General features: G+C 44.1%; 1 protein-coding gene across 10 annotated transcripts in view; it reads right to left on the bottom strand.

Annotated features, from left to right (window-relative positions):
* Ccdc85a (coiled-coil domain containing 85A) overlaps positions 1–18450 on the bottom strand; it is a 184107-nt gene extending 165657 nt beyond the window's left edge. For 6 of the 10 annotated variants that reach the window (XM_070025669.1, XM_070025670.1, XM_070025671.1 and 3 more), the window contains exons 1-2: positions 18098–18450; positions 9775–10756 (exon numbers count right to left, since the gene is read on the bottom strand). In XM_070025669.1, the coding sequence (XP_069881770.1) occupies positions 9775–10756; positions 18098–18367 (1252 nt within the window). In that variant the 5' untranslated portion in view covers positions 18368–18450. Of the gene's footprint in view, positions 1–9770; positions 10757–18097 lie in introns of all 10 variants that reach the window. The other 4 variants (XR_011372534.1, XR_011372535.1, XR_011372536.1 and 1 more) reach the window with 2 other exon arrangements.
* Between the last annotated feature and the right edge of the window lie 3504 nt (positions 18451–21954).

Here is a 21954-nt window from a genome sequence, read left to right as displayed (position 1 = left end):
GCTCCTAATCAGCAAAAGTGGTTAAAATTGAGAAAGAAGTTTAACAGCCAAAAGCCATACACTTTAGCCAGGAAATTTTACTGTCATCAAACATATACTGGACAAGTAAAATATGACCATTATTTAATTTCTGAAAGCTTTGACAAAAATCTGACTTCATACTTTTAACTTCTGACCAGCGGAGCTTGACTAAGATGCCTACAGCATATGTCCACAACAGTATACCTTCACCATGAACAACTAGATAGTCCTACACATTTAAACTTGTACTGCATATTCATGTACTTATAAACATGTTTTCATGTATTGCTATTCATTTGAAATTTGTGAAAAGTTGTACCTGATAAAAGGGATAATTCATTGCCTGTTTTCACTTCCCCATGCTTTGTTTTAGGTTATTTCAGTTAAAATGAAATGATAAATGCATCACTAACTCAATGATCATATTGTGTCCCATCATAGATTCTGAAAAGTTTCAATGAGCCAGAAAACATAAACATTTAATTGATTTCAGTTAGTTAAAAGGACAGCATCATAATCAGTTGAAGGAGATTTTTAATTCATAGCAATTACTAGCTTATGTGACTGGATGCCAGATGCATTTGTTTGACTAAACAAAAGCAACTGAATATTTTGCATTTTTCAGATGCAATATTAGAGTTATCAAAATGTATATAAATATATAATATACACAGCATTGTTAGTCAATCTCCTTCAGGAAAACATGAAAATGACCCTCTACACATAAAGAATATTTATAAAGAATATTTATAGTTTTGTGCTATTATTTCCACTGGAGTTGAAAACATTACACTAGATAATACCTTTGTGTGCTATTTAGGTTTCTAATAGTTTGCTCCTTGCAAGTTTTATAAGTAAATGCCTCTAATACTAAGTTTTCTATGTTATCAAATTAAAACATTTTTATGATTAATATAATATGCTTTGCACATACAAAGATAACACAATAAAAATCATATCTCAAAACTTTTTTTTTTCTTTTTTGCTTATGTGGTGCTGAGGAATCGAACCTAGGGCCTCATGCATGCAAGGCAAGCGCTCTACCACTGAGCCACCTTCCCAGCCCCATCTCAAAACCTCTTAATATCCTATCAAGTGCATCTAAGATTACCAAATTTCCATACTGAAGATTAAAGAACAACAACAGAAAATTATTTCTTTAACCACCAATATGTCAGTTCCCATAAATATACTTACAGAGTATCAATTAAAATCAGTGCTAATATTCTATAACTATAACCCTTGAACTTTTTCTCACAGGAGATGTTCAGTATTTATTTTCCAAATATATTTGTAAGTGATGTTCTGATTTTCTCAAAGCAAAATAAAAGATTTATGAAAATGATTAGTCACACTATCAACTTAATTCCCAGACCACTCTGCTTCATGGAAATCCTGCTGAGTTCCTCCATGGACAGGATATATCTTACCTCTCATGGACAAGACCACTCTGTATCCTCATTATCTGCTTCAACAGAATATAAGGACCAGTATTAAAATCAAGGGCAGATTCGAAATGCATTATTCAGTTGTGGCAAATTCTTGTTAGCCTTACAGGATAATGATCTACAAGTAACACCTACACCCACTGTAACTGGTGAGAAACTTGGGTGTTTTATTTGCCATCTGGATGTAATGGCACTAGAAGCTAACACAGTCTTCTCATATGCCAGCATTAGTAAATTTACAGAACAATCCCACCCACCAAAAACATAAATTTCCAACCCCTCATCTCACAAAGTTGTGCATGATCAGATAGCTTTGCCTGGAGTTAAAAGGGGTCAAGTTTCACAGTCTCAGCTAGGGTGGGTCCTTCTCAGTGCTGGAATTTACCAAAGAAAAATGGAGAAGTCAACACTCTTCTTCCTAGGAGGCTTTTTGGAGTTGAGACTTTTACTCACATCTACTCACCTGAGCAACAGTCTCTTGTACAGACAGTAGGTTCCACCTGAGTGGTTCTTACTCATCACCTAAGAAGCTATCTTTGAAAAGTGCTCAGGGTACCAAAATCAAGTATGGTGACAACTATGCATGTGTAAAATACACTGGTGAAGTATGAAGGTTTTAAAAATAAATACAAAAAGACAGTTTAAGACCCTGCCATTGTTGTTTTTAATGCACTATGTGATTTTTTTTTGTTTCTTTTGTATGTTCTTCCCCCAGGGTATAACCCATTGTCACTGTATTTGATTCTGGTGCCCTGCATCTTGTATATACATTTTTCTAATTTGGGTAGGGGAAAGGAAATAACAAAATGCTGAAACAAGGATACAGGCTGACCCACTGTAACAATGAGATGTACAAGGCACTATATTGAAAATGAACTTTACAACTTGCGGGGGGTGGAGGGGGGAAGAGTTGGGGAGGTGGGGAGCGAAGGGATGGTAGAGGAAAAATTAAGGAGAGGGTAACAATGCTCAATAGGATATGTACTCATTACCTTACTCATGTAACTGTAACCCCTCTGTACAGTATCTTTACAATAAAAAAAAACATAAAAAGAAAAAACTAAAAGTGCTCAGGCTCAATGTCAGATAAACTCAATTTGCATATCTCAGCACTTGACCACCAGTCCTTTTTCAAAGCTTCCACAGGGATTTCATTCTTATTCTGCAATGAGATTGAAAAATACAATGAATCCACTAGGACTGGCTGGATTGATGGTACACTCCTGTAATCCCAACACTCAAGTGGCTGGGGCAGGAACACAGCACATTCCTGGCCAGCCTGCGCCCCACAGTGAGACTTGTCTCAAAAGAACAAACAAACCAGTGACCAGTGATAATGTTCATACAGCTTACCCTGTAACATTTGTCAGTATCTGAAGACTTTTTTTTTATCTGCTACTGGGTAGAACCCAAGGAAGCTGTTCAACCTCCCCTAATGCACAATGAATTACCTGATCTCTTAGTGCAGCTGTTGAAACACTCTCATCTCAACTAAATGAAGAGTTGTTGGGAGAAACAGCCTGCTCTTTCTATCTCCAGAGATACTTTCACCAAACAAAGAAAAAAGCCTGAAGATTTTAGGAGGAACACAAACAACTTTTGCATTTCAACCAGTAAGGTCAAAATGCTTCCAAAGTGCTTCTTATGTAACACAAGTGAATCATTTCCACATGTGAGCTCCCAGTTCGAGAGTGATCTGTTTGAAAAGAAAGCAACACCTCACAAGTAGGACAATAGCCTGGGATACATTTTCCAGCTCAGGTCCATCTGCCACAGTGCAGTCTTTCTACTTATTTCCACCTGTTTTCTGTTCATATAAAAATATACAAAGCCTGATCCAAATCATTCATAGCTCCTACCAACCCCAAAAAGAACAGCTCTAGAAATGACTCAGTAGATCTGCAATTCAGGGTTAATCCCACACCTGGTTCTTATCTGTTTTTACTCCAATGATTCCCACAAATTGTGTGGAATTTACAAGTATGAAAAGGCATGTCTTACCATCCATATCAAAAATTAATTTGTAACAGCAGGATAAATACGATGCCCAAGTTTATACTCTGATAATCCATAAACATCACATTGTGCCACTTCATTTTCCAATTAATTACAGAAATAAAAATGCAATGCAAATGTACTGTAAATATTCTCTAGTGCGATATCAGCTCTCAGTAAGCTTGTCACATACGAATGAGAAAATTTGAAGGAGACACAAGAAATGACCAGCATGGTTATTCTATAATGTAGCTTATTGTACCAAATTTGTAATGAATTACATGGTTAAATCTCAAGAAAAGTTTCCCCAACCCACTAAGTTTACCTTGAAACAGGCAGTAATGAGCTACAGTCTTTACATAGGAGGAACACAAACAACTATTGCATTTCAACTAATAAGATCAAAATGCTTCTAAAGTGCTTCTTTACAGATTACTTAATGTAAGTTATTCTCTAAAAGTTGTACCTACAAAATTTTAAGTTAAATCAAGCATTAAAGATTCATAAGAGCATGAAAAGAATGTCAAAATTCAACATCATTTAATCATAAAAATGTGTCAACAGATTAGGTACTGAAGGATGGCTCCATACAATAAAAGCCAAAACCATGGTTAACATCCTTCTCAACCATACCTTAGCCTTCCTCTCAGATGCCCATCCTCACCACTTCCTTTCAACATAGTCATGGAAATCGTTGCCTAGGCATTTAGGCCAGAGAAGGAAATAAAAGGCAATAGGAAAGGAAGAATTGAATTGCACTATTTGCTGATGACATGGAGAAATTCATAAAGTCTCCGCTAAAAGTAATTTGTCCCAATAAACAAATTTTGTAAAGTTGCAGAATCAAAATCAACATATAAAAATTAGTAACATTTCTATATAGTCATAGCAAACTATCCAACAAGGAAATTTTTTAAAATCCCATTTACAATAGCAACAAAAATTAGATATAAATTTAACCTAGAAGGTAAAAGACCTATATACTCAAAATTATAAACACTGATAAAGGAATTAAAGAAATATAAAGATATTTCATATTCATGGTAGGTAGAATAATTTGAAAATGTCCATAACTCCCCAAAGTAATCAATGCAATCTTCGTCAAAATCCCAATGCCATTTTTCACAGAAATGGCAAAAATAAATCCTTAAGCCCATATATATATATATAGTTATAGTTATATAGTTATAGTTTTATAGTTATGTAGTTATAGAGTTATAGAGTTATAGAGTGTGTGTATATATAACTATAACATGAATATATATAGCTATATACTATATATAACTATATATAAAACTACACACACAATATAAAGTTAGGTGTAGTGGCACATATTTGTAATCACAGCTGCCAAAAGCTTAAGTAGGAGAATCACAATCCAAAACTGCTTAGACAAAAAGACAAGATCTTATCTATCTCAAAAACAACCAAAGCTAAAAGAGATTCAGGAGTAGACTCAAGTAATATAGGGCCTGCCTAGCAAACAAGAGGCTATGAATGCAAATCTCAATGCAAACAAACATAAAAAGGAAACTGCAAACACCATATACCAAACACAAAAATCCATCAAATCACCAAAATGGATTAAAGAGTTAAATATAAGGCCTGAAATTCTAAAATTTCTAGAAGAAACAAACCATAGAAGTCAAGTTCCACGGCACTAGCTTATGCAATAACATTTTGGATATCATCCTCAAATCACAGGCAACCAAAAGCAAAAGGAGAAAAATGGGACTACACCAAGCTAAAACAGCCTCTACAGCAAGGACATACCTACCACAGAACACAAGGTTACATTCGCAACCCACCCATACAGTTGATAGAGGTTTATTATCCATAGTATATAAGGGACTCAATTCAATACTAAGAAAACTAATGTTCCAATTTAAAAATGAGCAAAGGACATGAAGAGGTCTTTCTCAATAGGCATGAAAATATTCTCAGCATCATTAATCATTAGAAAAATGTAAACTAAAACTTTAATGAGTTATACCTGTTAAAATGGCTTTTATTAAAAAAAAAAAAAAAGAAAGAAAGATAAGCTCATGCTTGTAATTCCAACACTCAACTAAATCAGGAGTTTGAGGCCAACCTAGCTACTTTTTGAGATACACACACACACACACACACACACACACACACACACACACACACACACACACACACACACACACACACACACACACACACACACACACACACTGCTCTCTTGGCAAAAAGAAATGTTGGAAAAATATAGGGAGAAAGGGATACACTGTTAATTGCAAAATAAAAGCTATAAGATAGCTATTGTGGAAAGCAGAACAGTAGTTTCTCAAAAAAAGAAAAGAAACTAAAAACAGAATTATAATATGACCTACTAATTCTACTTCTGAAAATATATCCTAAGGAACTGAAATCAATATGTACAGGAGTTATCTTCACTGACATAGTTTCTGTAGTAGTAATGACACTAGCCAAGATACGGAATCAGCCTAAGTGTTTATCAATAGATTGATGAAGAAAATGTGTTATATATATATATATATATATATATATATATATATATATATATATATATATATATATAATGAAATAGTATTCAGTCATAAAAAAAGAAGGAAATACTATTATGTGCAACAACATGATAAAACTGTTAAGTAAAAAAAGCCAGACTCAGAAATAAAAATGTCACATCATCTCGCTTCTATGTGGAATCTCATGGAGTTGAGGATTTCTAGCTTTAGGACAGTGGGAAGGGAAAAATGGGGAGTTGTTAATCAATGGGAAACAGAGTTATAGGTAGAAAGAATACGCTTTCAGTTCTGTTGTACAACAGGGTGGCTGTAGTTGATGAATGTAATATGCACCCCAAAATAATTAAGAAGGTAAATTTCAAATGATTCATCATAAAAATGCTAGGAAAGTAAGATGATGGATAGATTATCTTGATTTAATCATGCCACATTGCACATACAGATCAAAACATCACATTTTATCCAATAAATCTACACAAAATAACTCATCACTAAAATAATAGCAATAAGACAAGTTCAGGTACCTCATGCTTTTAATCTTAGCTCTTTGTAAGGCTGAGATTGGAAGGGCATGGTTCCAGGCTAGCCAGGCAAAAAAGTCCAAGAACTCCATCTGATCAGAAGAAAGCTGGTTATAATAATGTGTTTCTGTCATCCCAGGCAACTATGAGAAGCCTAAATAGGCAGATCACAGTCCAGACACATGCCCAGGCAGAAAAAGAGACTCTGTCTTAAAAATGACCAGCAACCAACCACTTTGGAAAGTTGTATGGAGGTTCCTCAAAAGACTCCACATAGAGCTCCCCTATGACCCAGCAATCCCACTTTTGGGCATTTACCCAAATGTTCACAAACAAGACTACACTAAAGCTACCAGCACAACTATGTTTATTGCAGCCTTATTTACCATAGCTAAGATATGGAATCAACCCAGATGCCCCTCAGTAGATGAATGGATCAAGAAAATGTGGTATATATACACAATGGAATTCTATGCCTCCATCAGAAAGAATGACATTGCCCCATTTGTTAGGAAATGGAAAGACTTGGAAAAAATTATATTAAGTGAAGTAAGCCAGGCCCAAAGAAACATAGGTCCCATGGTTTCCCTTATTTGCGATAACTAGTATATGTCTGAGTCAAGCAGAAAAGGTCAGTTAAGTTGATGTTAGAGAAATGAACCCTAAGATATGTATTCAAATGTTTTTTTCTTTCATGCGATTGTTTCTAACACATTTATAAGCTTATTTCTTTGTTGCTTTGTTGCCATGGTATAACCCCTGCTTTCACTGTATTTGATGTTGTTATAATTTGTGGAGGGGAAGGGAAAAAAACAAATCGTTTAAATGGGGATACAGGTGGACCCATTGCAACAATGAGACGTACAAGTCGTTATGTTGAAAACGAACTTTACAACTTTGGTGGGGGGGGGAAGGATGGTTGGGTGGGGGGAGTAGTTGGGGGGAGGATGGGATGGGAAGGTGAAACAAAGGAGGAGGCTACAATGCTTGATAAGAAATGTACTCATTATCTTGCCCATGTAATTGTAACCTCGCTGTACAGTATTTTCACAATTAAAAAAAAAAAAAAATGACCAGCAGCTGGGGCTGGGAAGGTGGCTCAGTGGTAGAGTATTTGCTTCGTATGCATGAGGCCCTGGGTTTGATTCCTCAGCACCACATAAGCAGAAAAGGCCAGAAGTGGTGCTGTAGCTCAAGTGGTAGAGCACTAGCCTTGAGCTGAAGAGCTGAGGGACAGCACCCAGGTCCAGAGTTCAGGCCCCACGACTGCCCACCCCAAAAAATTACCATCAGTGAAAAGCGGGGCTGTTGGTTCAGACATATCATTCTTGCTTAGCAAATTGAGGCCCTGCGTTCAAACTCCAATACTTCCAAAATAAGATAAAATAGTTTGACTTTTCAAATAAAATTATTTATTTAAAGGATTATTCCCTTTATTTAAAGGGAATAATTGTTTGGTAAGTGAGCCACCTGCCCCTAAGTATTTCCTTTTTTCGTTCAGTTTAAGAAACCAAGTTTCCTTAAAATAGTACACATAGTTACTTCTCAAGCTCATTAAAAAGTAATCAAGAAATGGAAAAGTCATTAGCTTTACCTTCCCATTCGCCTGCTAAGCCACCCCTGGGGACAAGCATCATGACCAATGACCTATTTCATAATAGTAACACAACCAAAATACCTTTGGTAATGACTTTCCATCTATTTTGGAGAACAAGATATCCAAGGCCATAGTAATCAGAATACCTCTACTGATCTTTCGGAACCAGAGATGTGGGTTCAGTAAACCCAGTAAAGGTACCAGCAAGGAGTTCCCACCTATCAGGTGAACTGGCTTCTCCTTACCACCTCCCAACAGGAAAAAGGGAAAACCGGCAGTTTCCCCAACTTCCATCTGTGCTTAAAAAGAACATTGGAAGCCTTAGAAGCAAAGCTTCCAGAGTCAATTTTCAGCACTATGAGAAAAGGATTAGGATGAAATGGAATCCAACAGGTAAATCCCCAAGTACAATATTGAAAATTTACCCTTTGTGTCACTGCTAAAATTGGCATCCTCCTCCATCACAGCTCAGAGCTGACTTCACCAAGATGCTAGAGCAGCCTTCAAGCAGAGGGGAAAACCCTTAGACAATGTGAATGAAAAAATGCCACAGCTGCTAAAACTAATCATTTGCATTCCAACTCAACCATAGGGGACATAAAAGAACTGTAGTCTGGGGTCACTCTTTTGTTTTGTTGAGGAAATGATTTTTTTCTCTTTAGTTCCAAGTGGTTTCAGAACCAAGAGGCAGAAAATTAAGCTCTTCCAAAAGGTTTTTATAAAAGCTCAGATTTAGTGCCACCTCAGCAAATGCAGGGATATCATGCTTTGAAAACCGAGGGAGGATTCACACACATCTGTATATTACCATAAAGTGACCTGATGGGACCCAGAGAAGTTGTCTCCTGAAAGGCACAAGATCACCCTATTCCAAAAGGCAGTGTTGATGAGCTTTGAGTAAATAGGGAAGTAAATTGTTCACAAAAGTCACCCACTTATGCTACTGGGTCCAGCACAAGGGAGAAAATTCTCAAGAAACAGGTGCATTTACAGGCCATCAAGCAAACCAACCTCAAGCCTATTTAGGCACAAGGTATTTCTTTGTTGAATGTGTTTCTCATAGTAAATATATTCATTTCTTCCTGGATGTGAGCTAGTGACTAGATTCAAACAGCATTTGGATACCTTTGCACAAGAAATCCTCATAGAAGGAGGAAAATGCTCAAGGTCAAGATCAAAGGCTATTGTTTTTACCCAGCACAAAGCAGACTTCATCCTGGCAACTCGGGGTCCTTAAAATTATTGGTCCTGCTCCAGGTTTACATGTCTAACTGCTGAACAAAACAACAAATCCAGGGGCTGGGAAGGTGGCTCAGTGGTAGAGCGCTTGCCTTGCATTCATGAGCCTCTGGGTTCGATTCCTCAGCACCACATAAGCAGAAGAAAAAAAAAAGCCGGAAGTGGCACTGTGGCTCAAGTGGTAGAGCGCTAGCCTTGAGCTGAAGAGCTGAGGGACAGCGCCCAGGCCCAGAGTTTAGGCACCACGACCGGCACAATTAAACAACAAATCCAAATTGAACAAAAGAAACACACAACACTTTCTCAGGACAAATGTCCCCTCCTTCCTCTCAGCCCACCCCTCACCCCTGCACTTCCTGCTCTCATGGAGAAGTGTTTCATCAGACCTAACTCTACTGTGTTGCCCCAAAGCAGCTCCCCAGCACATACTGACCCACCGTTCATGCCACTGTAGACATTCCGATGATGGGGGGACAGGTCCTCTTGCGCCTGCCGTCTGAGGGTGCCCTCCCTGCTGCCTCCACCGCTGCCTCCACCTCCTCCTCCTCCTCCTCCTCCGCCTCCTCCTCCTCCATGTTTGTGATCAGGGCTTCCACCATAATGCTGTTTGAGATGCTCCGGGCTGGTGCCCCTGGGTCGGGGCAGGTGCTCCAGGCTCCCACTAAGCGTGTGTTTCTGAAGGTGCTCAGGGCTCCCTCCACTGTGCCTGGCATGTTCCGGGCTGCCCCCCGGCCTGTGCTTCTGGAAATGTTCTGGGCTTCCACTGAGCATATGCTTGGGCAGCATTTCAGGGCTGCTCCCTGGGTGTGGGTGCCTCTGTTGTTCAGGGCTGCCCTTGCATAAGGGCTTATGATGCTCAGGGCTAGGTCCTTTGAGTGCTTTGGGGTGATCTGGGGTGCCAGAGGCCCTGGGTTTTTGCAGATGTTCAGGGCTGGTGCTCCTGTGTTTGGAGTGCTCAGGACTCCCCTCGGCCCGGGGCTTCTGCAGGTGCTCAGGACTGCCACCACTTGCATGATGCTTGTGGTGGTCAGGGCTGTCGGTGCTGCCCGTACTGGAAGTGCTACTGCCGTCACCCACATCCCGCACATACGGTGCAGTGGAGGTTGTCAGCTGGCACAAGCTGGCCTGGCTGTCGATGGAGCAGCGGCTGCCTGCACAGCCGGCTCCTTTCTCCTCATCCAGCAGCACGCAAAGCTCCTTGAGCTCCATGTTCTCCTTCACCACTTCCTCCTGCTTCACCTCCAGCTCCTTCAGCTTCTGCAGATATAAAGCTACTTCCTTGTGCATCACCCCAGCCGTGTAGCGGCCCAGTCTTTGCCACTCCCGGGACACCCTCTTGCCTTTCTGCCGGTCATCATCCAGGAAACAGCAGAGGTCCCTCAGTTCCTGGTTATCCTCCTGGAGTTTCTGGTTAATATCCTGAAAAGAGAGAGAGAGAGAGAGAACTGTCCAAGGAAAGTACCACATGGAAGGTATTGTGAGTTCGGAGTTCCTGGGATCAGGACAGCCTGGAAATGGTGATGTCTCTGGAATATTAAGGGAAGAAGTGGAATGGGAATAGAAAAAAGATGGTAACTAGCTACTAATGTTTAAATAATAGCTATCAGCTATTTCCCCTGTATAATACTTGTATTATTTTGTCTAATAACACCAAATACAGGGGATAGTGATTATGGTTCTTTTATAAAAAAGGAAACTGGATCTCATAAAGCTTCACTTGTCCAAGATGACCCCATCAATATTTAGAGAGCTAGCCAGTTCGTTGATCAACAGGCAATCAGTCTGGAGGAAAACAAGGCTCATCTGCCCTACCCTTAAGAAAGAAAAATGGGAGATTTTGATCTATAACATGTTTAGGGGCTCTGAGACAGCACTTCTTTCCACTGGGCAAATGAAGCCTTGCTCAGGTCTCCAATGACAGGGGATGAGCAATGACAGTGACCCCACTAGGGAGATGCACAATTGCCCTCTAGTGGCATTTCAGTCCTACACATCTGACCCCTACTTGCCACACTCACCTGGACATCTGCCAGGCATCTCACACTTGACATTAGCCACAATGAGCTCTTGATCTCCTAACCCAGCTCTCCAAGTCACATCTCTCGGCAAAAGCTACTTCCATCCACCCCACTGCTCATGGTGACAAGATGAGGTTGCCCCTGACATCCTCCTCCTTCATTTTCCACTTCAGAGCCCAACAGGTCTTCGGGACTCATCCTCCAAAGTTCAGTTCATCTTGCCACTCACATGTTAAAAATTCTTTAATAGCTTCTTGTTGCCCTTAGAACATGGAGCAAAATCCCCCCATTCTCACAAGAGCCAAATGCTCCCATTCAGTGTACTTCTCCTGCTGTTCATTCATTAGTAAGCATCAATTATATGTCAGGTACAGTCCAACGGCAGAGATATATCAATGGACATGACAAAGACTTGACATCCAACAGCTTTCATTCTGGTGGAAAAGGATGTCAAAAACAAGTTTAAAATATTATGTCACATAATGAAATTTGCTGGGGAGGGGAATAAAGCAGGTTAAAAAATACTTTTTTTTAAAGAGAAGGCACCCCTGCATAGAAAAGAAACATCTGAACAGTAATTTTGATTAAATGAAAGAGCAAACATGTGAGTGAAGAAATCTGAAACAATGGATATCAACAAAGAGCCTGTTGGGCAGGAGTGAAGATTGGCATCAAGCACTGAGGGCCACTTCTCCTGGACTTGGTTTTAGGTCCTAAAGGGTAAGCCCTTCTCCTCTCTCACTCCAATGTTTTCCTAGACTTCTATATGACTATTAATGCTTTCTGGTTAGTGCTTACTAACCAAAGAAGCCATTGTGAAGAAGTCCACTTCTACCTAATTCCCCTTAGACTTTCCCTCTGTTGTGCTGACCGCAGTGTAGCCACCTGTGCATGAGTGTGCCTGTTACTACAGCTCTCCATCCCCACTGAAGTCATGAAATAGATCTCATCTATTCTATCCATCTCTGTGTCCAGAACACAGCACCTCTACCACAGAAACCAGAAACTAAGGAATGCAAAAGTGTGTTAAATAACAGGAAACTGGTTCCCAAAAGGGGACAGAGGAAATCAAGAAGAGTGAGATGGGTACAGGAAGAGAAGAAGCCGAAGCAAATGCAGTCATAAAATTCAGTGCGTATTCTACAAAATTAAGAAAATTGAGATCTGGGCACCTGTGGCTCACACCTGTAATCCTAGCTACTCAAGAGTCTGAGATCTGAGGATAGCGGATCAAAGCCAACCCGGGCAGGAAACTCTGTGAGACTCTTATCTCCAATTAACCACTAGTGCCACTTGAAGTGGCACTGTGGCTCAAGAGGTAGACACTAGCCCTGAGGTGAAGAGCTGAGGGAGAGTGCCCAGGCCCAGAGTTCAAGCCCCAGGACCAACAAAAAAAAAAATTGAGGGAAGAGGTAGAGTTGACAGGAATGGGAGAAAATGATGAAAGGGGTAACACTGAGCCAGATGCATTGTATTCATAAACAGCTTTGGTGAATGGCAACTCCTCCATACAACTACTTAAAGATAATTTGTGTGTGTTATGAACTTCCCCTTTCTTTTCTGTTCACACAAATAGTGAAGGAAACAGTAGTTTGGGAGGGAGGAAAAAGGGCAGCCACAGCGTCCTACAAAGACTTCTGCTCCTATGACTGTCATCCAGTCCCAAACTAAAGATACTCACAGAGGAAACATGCTTCCTTTTCAAATTCAGGTTAGTTCCAACACTTTCTCTGATACTGATGAAAAAACAAAACTTTAAAACATCCTTCACTTCTTGACAGTCATTAAGACCTAAAGTGGAAGGGTATTTCCAGGCCAGAAGACAAAAACCCATGCAGCTTATTTTCCACCTCCAACTCTTAACTATTGGCTTTCCCAGAAACTCTCATTTGTTTGACTTTTGTTGTTGTTGTTGTTTGTTTTTTACTTCCAGTGCCTCCTCTTCCTTTTGTTTCTCGTGGACACTTTTCTACCTCAGGTCTGAGTCTGACCAACAGCCACATACACACACCTGGCCTCCTGCTTCTGCCCATCCTCTGTGTTCCCTCACAGACTCTAATCCACTCCTAAACCAGGCTCATTTTCAAAATACTTCCTTTGTACTTTGCTTCTCCTGCTCAGCTACCCCCAATGCCTCCTTCCTCTTTGCAAAAGAAAACAAATAAACCCATTAGCCAGGCCTAAAACACTTTCTCCTGACTGTCTACCTTTAGCTCCCTCTGTTGAAAAATCATGACACCTAATTATGTTTGTGTATTATAGCCAGGCAATATCACCTTCTCACCAATATGAACCTACAGGAGGGATTCCTCTGAGAGGTTTCCCCTACTACTAGAACACTACTCACTTGCCACTTATGGCCTGAGCTTTCATTGAGCATGTAGTTCTCAACCTTCTGGAAGAAAGATGTCTGATGCCTTTCTTTGCACATGCAATATACTATCATGGTACTTTGTACACAGTGAACATTCGATATATGGGGGGGTTTTTGTTGGTGGTGGGAGTAGTGGTGATACTGGGGCTTGAACTCAGTGCCTGGGTGCTATCCCTGAGCTTTTTTGCTCAAGGCTAGAACTCTACCACTTTGAGCCATAGCTTTACTTCCAGCTTTTTTATGATTAATTAGAAATAAAAATCTCACAGTTTTTCCTGCCCAGGCTGGCTTTGGACTGCAATCCTCAGATATCAGTCTCCTGAGTAGCTAGGAATACAGGTGTGGGCCATCAGCACCAGCTGGAGTATATGTTTATGGGCTGATCAACTCTCCAAAGCCCTAGACTTGTGGCCCAAATAGACTACAGCTACAGCTATTGAGAAATATTTTTACTATTGTTTTCGGCAAGTCCTGCTCTATAGCAGCAAGAGGGCACATGATCACTCAATAGTGATGCTTTAGAGAAAATGAGAAGCTGTGGGTATTCAAAAATACACTAAATATTAATCTTTCTAAGCTTCAAAAAGTATTCAGCACTAAGTTTAATTTGGTAGGAAATTCAAGTCATGTCCTTCTTCATCAGCTGAATTTCCAACTGAAAATATTTGCTTGTAATTCTCCTATAGCTCCTCCTGATTCATCCAGAACTGAAAGGAAGTCATGACTGGTGGTAGCATGGTCTTTGAGAGAAACCATCCTCTTAAAGCAAGTGAAAGGACTTTCTCTGAATTCTATAGCATGTGCATGCGTAGACATGGCCCATTTGTTTTCATCATTGCTCCCTCTTCCTGTGAGTCACTTTTCTTGTGAGTATTATTTACTTGTGAGCTAGCTTATTCAAATCTGCCATGTTAAAACTTAAGACTTTTTTCTTCAGAATTCTATGTTTGCTTTAACATTTCCACAGGTCACCAGATGTTATCCAAGTATCTAAAATTAACTGTTTTTTTTTTTTGGGGGGGGGGCTGGGGGGTAAGGGGCAGTCCTGAGGCTTGAGCTCAGAGCTGAGGTTTTTGCTCAAGACTAGTGCTCCACCACTTGAGCCAGAGCTCTACTTCCAGCTCTAGGATTGTTAATTATAGGTAAGACTCTCATGGACTTTCCTTCCAGGGCTGACTTTGAACCGCAATCCTCAGATCTCAGTCTCCCAAGTAGTTAGAATTACAGATGTGAGCCACCGACACCTGGCTTTAAATTAATTTTTAAAAGCTTAAGCCCACCTCATAGACTATTGCAAAAGATTTCAAATCATATGCCTATAGACTACCAAGAGCTATATCTATGGTTAAGAAAAAAAATGTACTGTATTCTTTTCCTTCACTGCAGAATGAGGCTATTAGGAAACAAATAGGAAAATTAATACAAGAGTGTCCACAAATCTACAGAGACTCAGCTTCCCCCAATCAGCTTCCAACCAGCATTCTGGGTCAGAATAACCTGCATATTGATACATGCTCAGCAGCCCAAAGTGCTCTGGCAGAATCCAGTTCCTTCAAATGTCAGAACCCTAGCCAAAGTTGCCTGTCTTCATCTCTTGAGAGTTCACGCATGCTAAGCAAAGAATTTGAATTAGCCCTAAGAAAGAAGAAAGGAAGGAGACAGAAGGGAGAGAAGGGAGGTGGAAGAAAGGACAGAAAGAAGAGAAGGGAGGGAAGGAAAGAGCTAAAGAAGGAGAAAATAGAGGAGAAGAGAAGAGAGAGGAGAGGCAGAAAAGGGAGGAGTGGAAGGAAAAAAAGAAAGGAAAGGAAAAGAAAGGAAAGGGCCTTATTTAAAATAGTTTGTGTCTCTGTGACCTTGAGAAACTATGAAATCTCACTGGGGTTTCTGCATCTATCCACCATTTAACTCTCAAAAGGCCTCATGTGGAATTAAGATGACCATTAAGTAGATCAGAAATATAAGGCTCAAGAGAAGTCAGCAGTTTTCCCAAGCTGACCAGACTGGATAGCTGTACTTCTATCTAGTAGCCTTAAAATTTCTTCAATGAAATTTCAAAGTCAGCTAACAAAAAAAGGCATCAAAAGAAGTGTTGTGGCCTTAGAGACCCTACATTTATAGCCCTCAACTAAGCTTGCCAAATTCTCAGAGACTAAAAAATAAAACCTCTTTCTTCCAGTTTTGCCACATAAGTTAATATACCTACCATTTAGTCACTCAACCACATATGGTGTTCTGAACCAAAAAGATGAAAATGAAGAATGCTGGCAGCTAAGCAGAGCCTTAGAACCATTGAACAAATAGGGTGGGCAAGAGGCCTTAGAGTCTCCCACCTCTAGCTGCCCAGAGATGTAACCTGTGACAGAAAGTAACCAGCTTCCATCGCTCTTAAAACCTGATGTTGTGATGCAGGTCATTAAATCAAACCTCGAGATCAATTTGGGGGATAATTACTCTTAACTAATCTAACAATTACTTTTCTAGATGAAGCTACTACAGTGAAGACCAGGCAGCCTATCCCCCATACCTCTCCTCCCCCACTCATACCTAGCCCATCATACAGTGAGTGCACAATACCTAAAAGAGCTTTTCAGAAGTATCTATAATCAATAGTATGTCGAGTCTCAATTCAATTAAAATCTTTGGGAAATTGATTAATTGATCAAAAATTCATCCAAGTCACATTACATCTCAAACCATGGAAGATTAAACTGCAGAGTGACATTGACCAGCTTTGCCTTAAAAAAAAAAAAAAGTTCATAGAGATACCCGGCCATCCATTTATGGTCTGCCCTGATGAAAACCACCATATTTTGCAGTCAAGTCCAGTATTAAACCTTCCCCTGTTACACAGTTATAACTAATTATCACAACACCCAAATACTCTCATTTGCATTTTACCCATGAACAAAATGAAGATCTGAGAAATTACCCAAACTCCCCTTGCTGGTATTCAGGATTCAACTCCACCTCTGAGATTCTTTTCCCATTGGTTAGCCTGTCCCGGTCCCCAAAGAGCCCCGTAGCTAATAAGTATTCCATTAGTAACGAATTAAAAGACAGGAAAGCACAAGCCTTGGGATCTGCCTGACTGTAGGAACTGTCTCCACTGCATCTACTCTGGAACACATACATGACAGTGAGTTTGGGCCTCAGGAGAGAGCCCTCTCCCACCTCGATTGGGGTAGCACACAGTGACCCCTGGGCATCCAGCCTCTCCCCGCTCCTCCTTTGCCCAGAATCTTGGAGCTGGAGCTGGGAGACCATGACCTCAGCAGCCTCTGCTGCCTGAGAAGCGGGGTGGGCGTGGAAAGGCGCAAGAAGAACAGCGTGTGCCTGCGGGAATTTGCTCCCTGAGGTCCCTGGGCCGCTTTCGTTTTGTGTGTGGCTTCCTATAAACAAAAGCAGAACAATGAGAGGAAGGAATACCGGGAGGCAGCAGGCGTGCTGTGAGCAAAGGAAGTTCGTGTGGTCGCAGTGCGTGCCGGCGGCAGGGCGGTTCCCGGCCACTGGTCTCCCGCTGCGGCCCGCCGGGCACACTGCTGGCCCCTTCCCAGCTCTCCGAGGGGAGCAGAAAGTTAGTGGTGGGGCTTGGGGTCCAGCCCCTTGGTGCTGACAGCAGAGGGGGGGCAGGTTCAAAAAGAGGGCGCCACGAGCCTACACTTGTCACACCTGGTCCACGTCGTGAGCCTTCGACTCCGCGCCCCGCCCCACCTCGCTCCAGGCCGGATAAGATTGAAGTCAAGCTGGCCATGAATTGCAGAGGGTTGTAAGGTGATGGTGTTCATCAAGCGGGGGGCGGGGGGGGGTGCACATCACGGGGTCCCTGGGCAGATCGGAGGCAGAGCCTGGGCTCGCTTGCGCAGTGGCCGTCCTGAGCATCCTGGGTGGCGCCTGGCCACGGCCTCTCCTCCCCGGCACTGGTGCCCTTTCTTTGCCCTCTGCTCTCTGAGAACTGGTGGCTCCCGGGCAGCTACATCTCCCACCCCCCAAAGGCGAAGATGCCCTAATTCGCTCCCCCTGGCTCTTTCCCCCTGCTTGGCTGTAACCCAGCTCCTCAAATCATCCACATTCTGGTTCGGGGGCGGGGGGGGGTCCGTGTGTGCGCCCGTCATCCCCCCTCCCAGACTTCAGCGTCCTTGGCTCCGACCTCCCCCCCGATCTCAGAGGACCACACGAGGAAGCACACCCCGTGGGAGGGGGGGAGGCGGGAAGCAAAAAGCCGGCAAAGTTTGGAAAACTTTGTGAAGGGCTGGAGAGGGGGGCGAGGGGGCGCGCACTGGGGGAAGGGGGCAGACATCACCTGTGGCGGGAGAGGGGGAAAGTTTGCCGGCCCACTCCCCCCGCCCCGCCGTACCCCGCGCCGCTCACCTTGAGCCCCCGGATCTCGCCGAGGTGCAGCTGCAGGCGGCGGTTCACCTCCCGGATGAGGTTGCTGTGGTCCAGCATCGCGCTCACCTTCTCGGCCTCGGCGCGCCGCAGGCTGCGGATCAGCTCCTCCTTGCTCCACTGCAGCAGCTCCTCGTCCGACACTTTGGACAGGTCCTCCGCGACGGCGGCGGGGGCGCACGGGCCGGCCGCCGGGGCTGAGGGGCCGCTTTCCGCCGCCGCCGCCGCTGCGCCCCCGGCCGCCTTCGACATGGTGTCGGCGCGGGAGGGCAGGTGCGAGTGAGTGCGGTGCGAGAGAGGCCGGGCGCCGGCGGGCGCGAGCGGGCGGGCGGGCGCGGCCGGGCGGCCTCCGCCCACACCCCCTGTGCGCTCCGCTCCGTCAGCGGCTCCGCCCGGGGGCCGCGGCGCTCGGCCGGCGGGGCTCGCGCGGGGCCGCCATCCTACCTCACCATCGCCGAGCGCGCACCCGCAGACCCCCCGGGCCGGGCGGCCGACCGCGGGCGACGGCCGTGACCCGTCCCAACTCCCAGCAAGTCCATGGCGAAGGGCGCCGGGCGCGGGGTCCCGCGGGGCGGGGGGCGGGCGGGGGGCGGCGGGGAGGGAACCTCAGGGGCTGCGCCCCCGAGCCCGGCTCGAGCTGCCACCCGCGACACTCGCGTCCGCACGCGCTTTCCTCCTCGACGCCCCCCACCCCCCGGCACGCACACCCCCGCTCCGCACGGCTCCGCTCCCGACCCAGCCCCGCGGCTCTGCCCCGGTGGCCCGAAGGCTCCGAGCGGCCGGCCGGCTGCGCTCCTCCCGCCGCCTTCGCCGCTCCCAGCTGCTCTGGGAAGCCTTCGATTGGCAGAGCTCAAGCTGGGGAGGGGTGGGGGGGGGCGGCTGGGGGCGGAGCCTGCGGCCCGGGGGACGTCTGGCGGTCCGCTGCACCTTCCGCGGGGGCCCGGACCAGGCTCTCCCTCCTCCGCCACCTGGAGCTCCCCGGCGCGCTCGGCGCTGTCCCGCCCGGGAGGGCAGGGGGCGCGGCTCCTGGAGCGCCCGGGAAGCCAGCGGGGTGGGGCCGGTGCCCGGAGCAGGTGCGGGGCTGGAACCGCCGGGCTTTGGGAGGCTCGCGCGCGCCACCTTGTGACCGAAGACGCTCCCTTCCCTCGCTCTTCTGCTTGTCCCGGCTGGTCACCAGGCAGGGGAAACAGCTGCTGACCAATAAGTGAAGTGCTTGGTATTGAGGGGGAAAAAGGGGGTTGGAATCAGGAAAGATGCGGTAGCGGAACTTGAGGAATAACCCGCTGTGTGCACTTTAGAGAATAGGCGAAAAGACGGAGACAAGGGAGGAGGAGGTAAGAAAACCCTAATGCTGTAAAGGACCAAATAGCCTTTCTGAGGACCATCCTCCCCCATCTCCAGGTCTCATTCTAAAACTCCACCACCTTGTGAAGAAACTTCAGAGGAAAGTACTGAGTCTTGCCATTTTTTATGTGAAAAGGATCAAAGCCTTTAGGAAGAAAATTAAATTCCTTCGTCTGCTGCTTGCTGAGGCCCTGATTTTAAGGTCAATGCAGCCCCGGCCCTTGGAGCAAAGCAGGTCCCCTTAGGCAAGCTGAAATGCCAGCCGAGGAGATTTCCCTTTTCCTCTTTGCCACAGGCAAGTGCCACTACTAGATCAGCTTTTTTATGGAGGTCATGTCTGGAAGGCAGATCTCTAGTCTCTGGACTCTATCTTTGGGCTCCTTACTCTTTGGTGAAGTGGAATGGATGGAATTGGCTATGAAATTATATTTTTTGTCTAAAGAAAGATGCACACTATCCAGAATGTGACATTTCCTGGATGGGTACCAGGACATAAACCAAGCTGCAGGAACCTACACCCAGCCTGGCCCCGCTTCACCCTGGGCCTCAGCTAAGTAGGGTGAAGAGGGAAGACTCTCCATCTGTTGTTAGGGTGAGATCTAAATCTGTCCTTCTACCAGCTCTTCAGTGTGCAGCCTCAGTAAAGCTGTTAAACTGTGGTCAGCTGAGGACTGAGACCCGGTTTTCTGAGAGCAAACAGTGGCCTTGCTGGTCCCCTCAGTTCTACTGAACCAAACACGTGCTTGCCCTTCCTAGCCGTGGCTCTAGGCATTCCTTTGCTCAGAGCATTTATACTTTAGCAGTGTTTCAGTTACAAATTCTTTGGATCTAGTAGCATCTCACTCTGCTTTCCACCCAGCTCTAGTCAGTTTTATACTTCTTTAAAAGTTGGGCAAATTAATGTCACAAGTAAAATCAGACTTGTTTTCATAATAAAGAAGAAAACGAATATTTATTGGGTACCAATTAATAGTTCCTTATGCAGACCTGGACTCTGTAACTGGAGGTATCAAAAAAAGCAATCATAAATATGTGGCCCTAAGTCTTTCAGTCCTGATGTCTTTGTGGCATATGACATTTAGGATCAAGGAGATTTTACCACCACCCAGGCTTCCCCTGACCCTCCATACTGGCCCTTCTGACTCCAACACCTGCTGTCCACATTAACGAACAGAGTCTCTAGAAAAAAGTCAAGCCCAGTAACTGCATGTCCAAGGTTGACTGAATAGCTCATGGCTTGAACAACCTCCCTACAGAGGGCCCATCCCCTGCCTGTGATAAGATGTTCAAACCTCTTAATCTCCAGCTTCCTGGCCTCCAGAATGGTATGAAATTTCTCGTGTCTATATATTACCCAGTGCTATGTATTTTTCCATAGCATCACAAATAGTTAACACAGTGTCTTTTCCCCTCTATTAACCTCAAAGCTCCTTCAAGACAGGGTCCACGAGTTAGCACTTGTGGAAAGAGGAGAAGAGGACAGGAAGCAGAGATGGAGGCATGAGCTGGCCAGAGAAACCTTATGCTGATATTTTTTAGTCCTTCCAGTTTGGGATGTCTCATGGCCCATAATAAATACGCAAGAACTTTTCCTCTTAAAAAATATGAATTACTGCTTAGTATGTGCTATTGGTGAAACCAGGGGGATAGCATGCAGTTTAGAAGAAATGTTTAAATGTAGGATCCTATGGTGCTTTAATAACTTAACATCAAATTTCTGTGAAATGCGCTCCAGTGGTGTAGGTACTGCCGATGCCAGATGTGAGCAATCTGCATCACCAAGGTGGGGTACACCTCCTCGTGTCCGTGTTGCATAGAGAAACACAGGCAGCCAGCAAAACATCTTATGTTGCTCTAACAACAAGCGATGTGTCAGGCAGTACCTCAAAACGCAACATAAATACATTAGACTTTAGCCTCTCGGGCCCAATCCAGAGAAAGCAGGTATTTAGGAAGCCCATAAGAGAATTTGTGCAGGTGAATAAGGCTACTGATGGATGCCTCCCAAACACCTCCTCTGGGAGCCCCTTAGAAGTGCTTCGGCTTATCCACATACTCAGATTGAATGGTTAGGCGCTTGCTGCTCATTGTCTCTTTTTGTTCTGTCGTGTTTGATGGCAGTGACTACCAGGGATGAGCTGATCTGACCAAAGCACAGGAGCACCCAGAGAACAATGGTCCAGATCCTTGACCTCAAAATGTGGAGATCTCTTGGCTCTTGATAGCAGCAGTTCTGTCCCTTTGCCCATCCCTAGCCTCAGCCACACTCTATGGGTTGGATGGAAGCATACATCCATGGAGGAAAGCCCAAACCAGAAGATATTTCTGTGCTTTGCAAAAGAGAGTTAGCATACCTCCGCATAATGATCCTTGAACCAGAAATGCTCTTTGAACGATTAACCCTCCTGCAGGTCTCTGCTCCAAGGACTTTCAACCTCAACTGCATGTTGGAATTTCCAGGATTTCTGGAGAGATTTTCAATTTAATGGGACTGG

The sequence above is a fragment of the Dipodomys merriami genome, unplaced genomic scaffold (assembly GCF_024711535.1).
Source record: "Dipodomys merriami isolate MVZ:Mamm:240054 unplaced genomic scaffold, mDipMer1.0.p SCAF_17, whole genome shotgun sequence".
In the NCBI taxonomy this organism is placed as follows: domain Eukaryota; kingdom Metazoa; phylum Chordata; class Mammalia; order Rodentia; family Heteromyidae; genus Dipodomys; species Dipodomys merriami.
The sequence above is the reverse complement of the archived record's forward strand: the minus strand, read 5'-3'. Positions and strand labels throughout refer to the sequence as shown.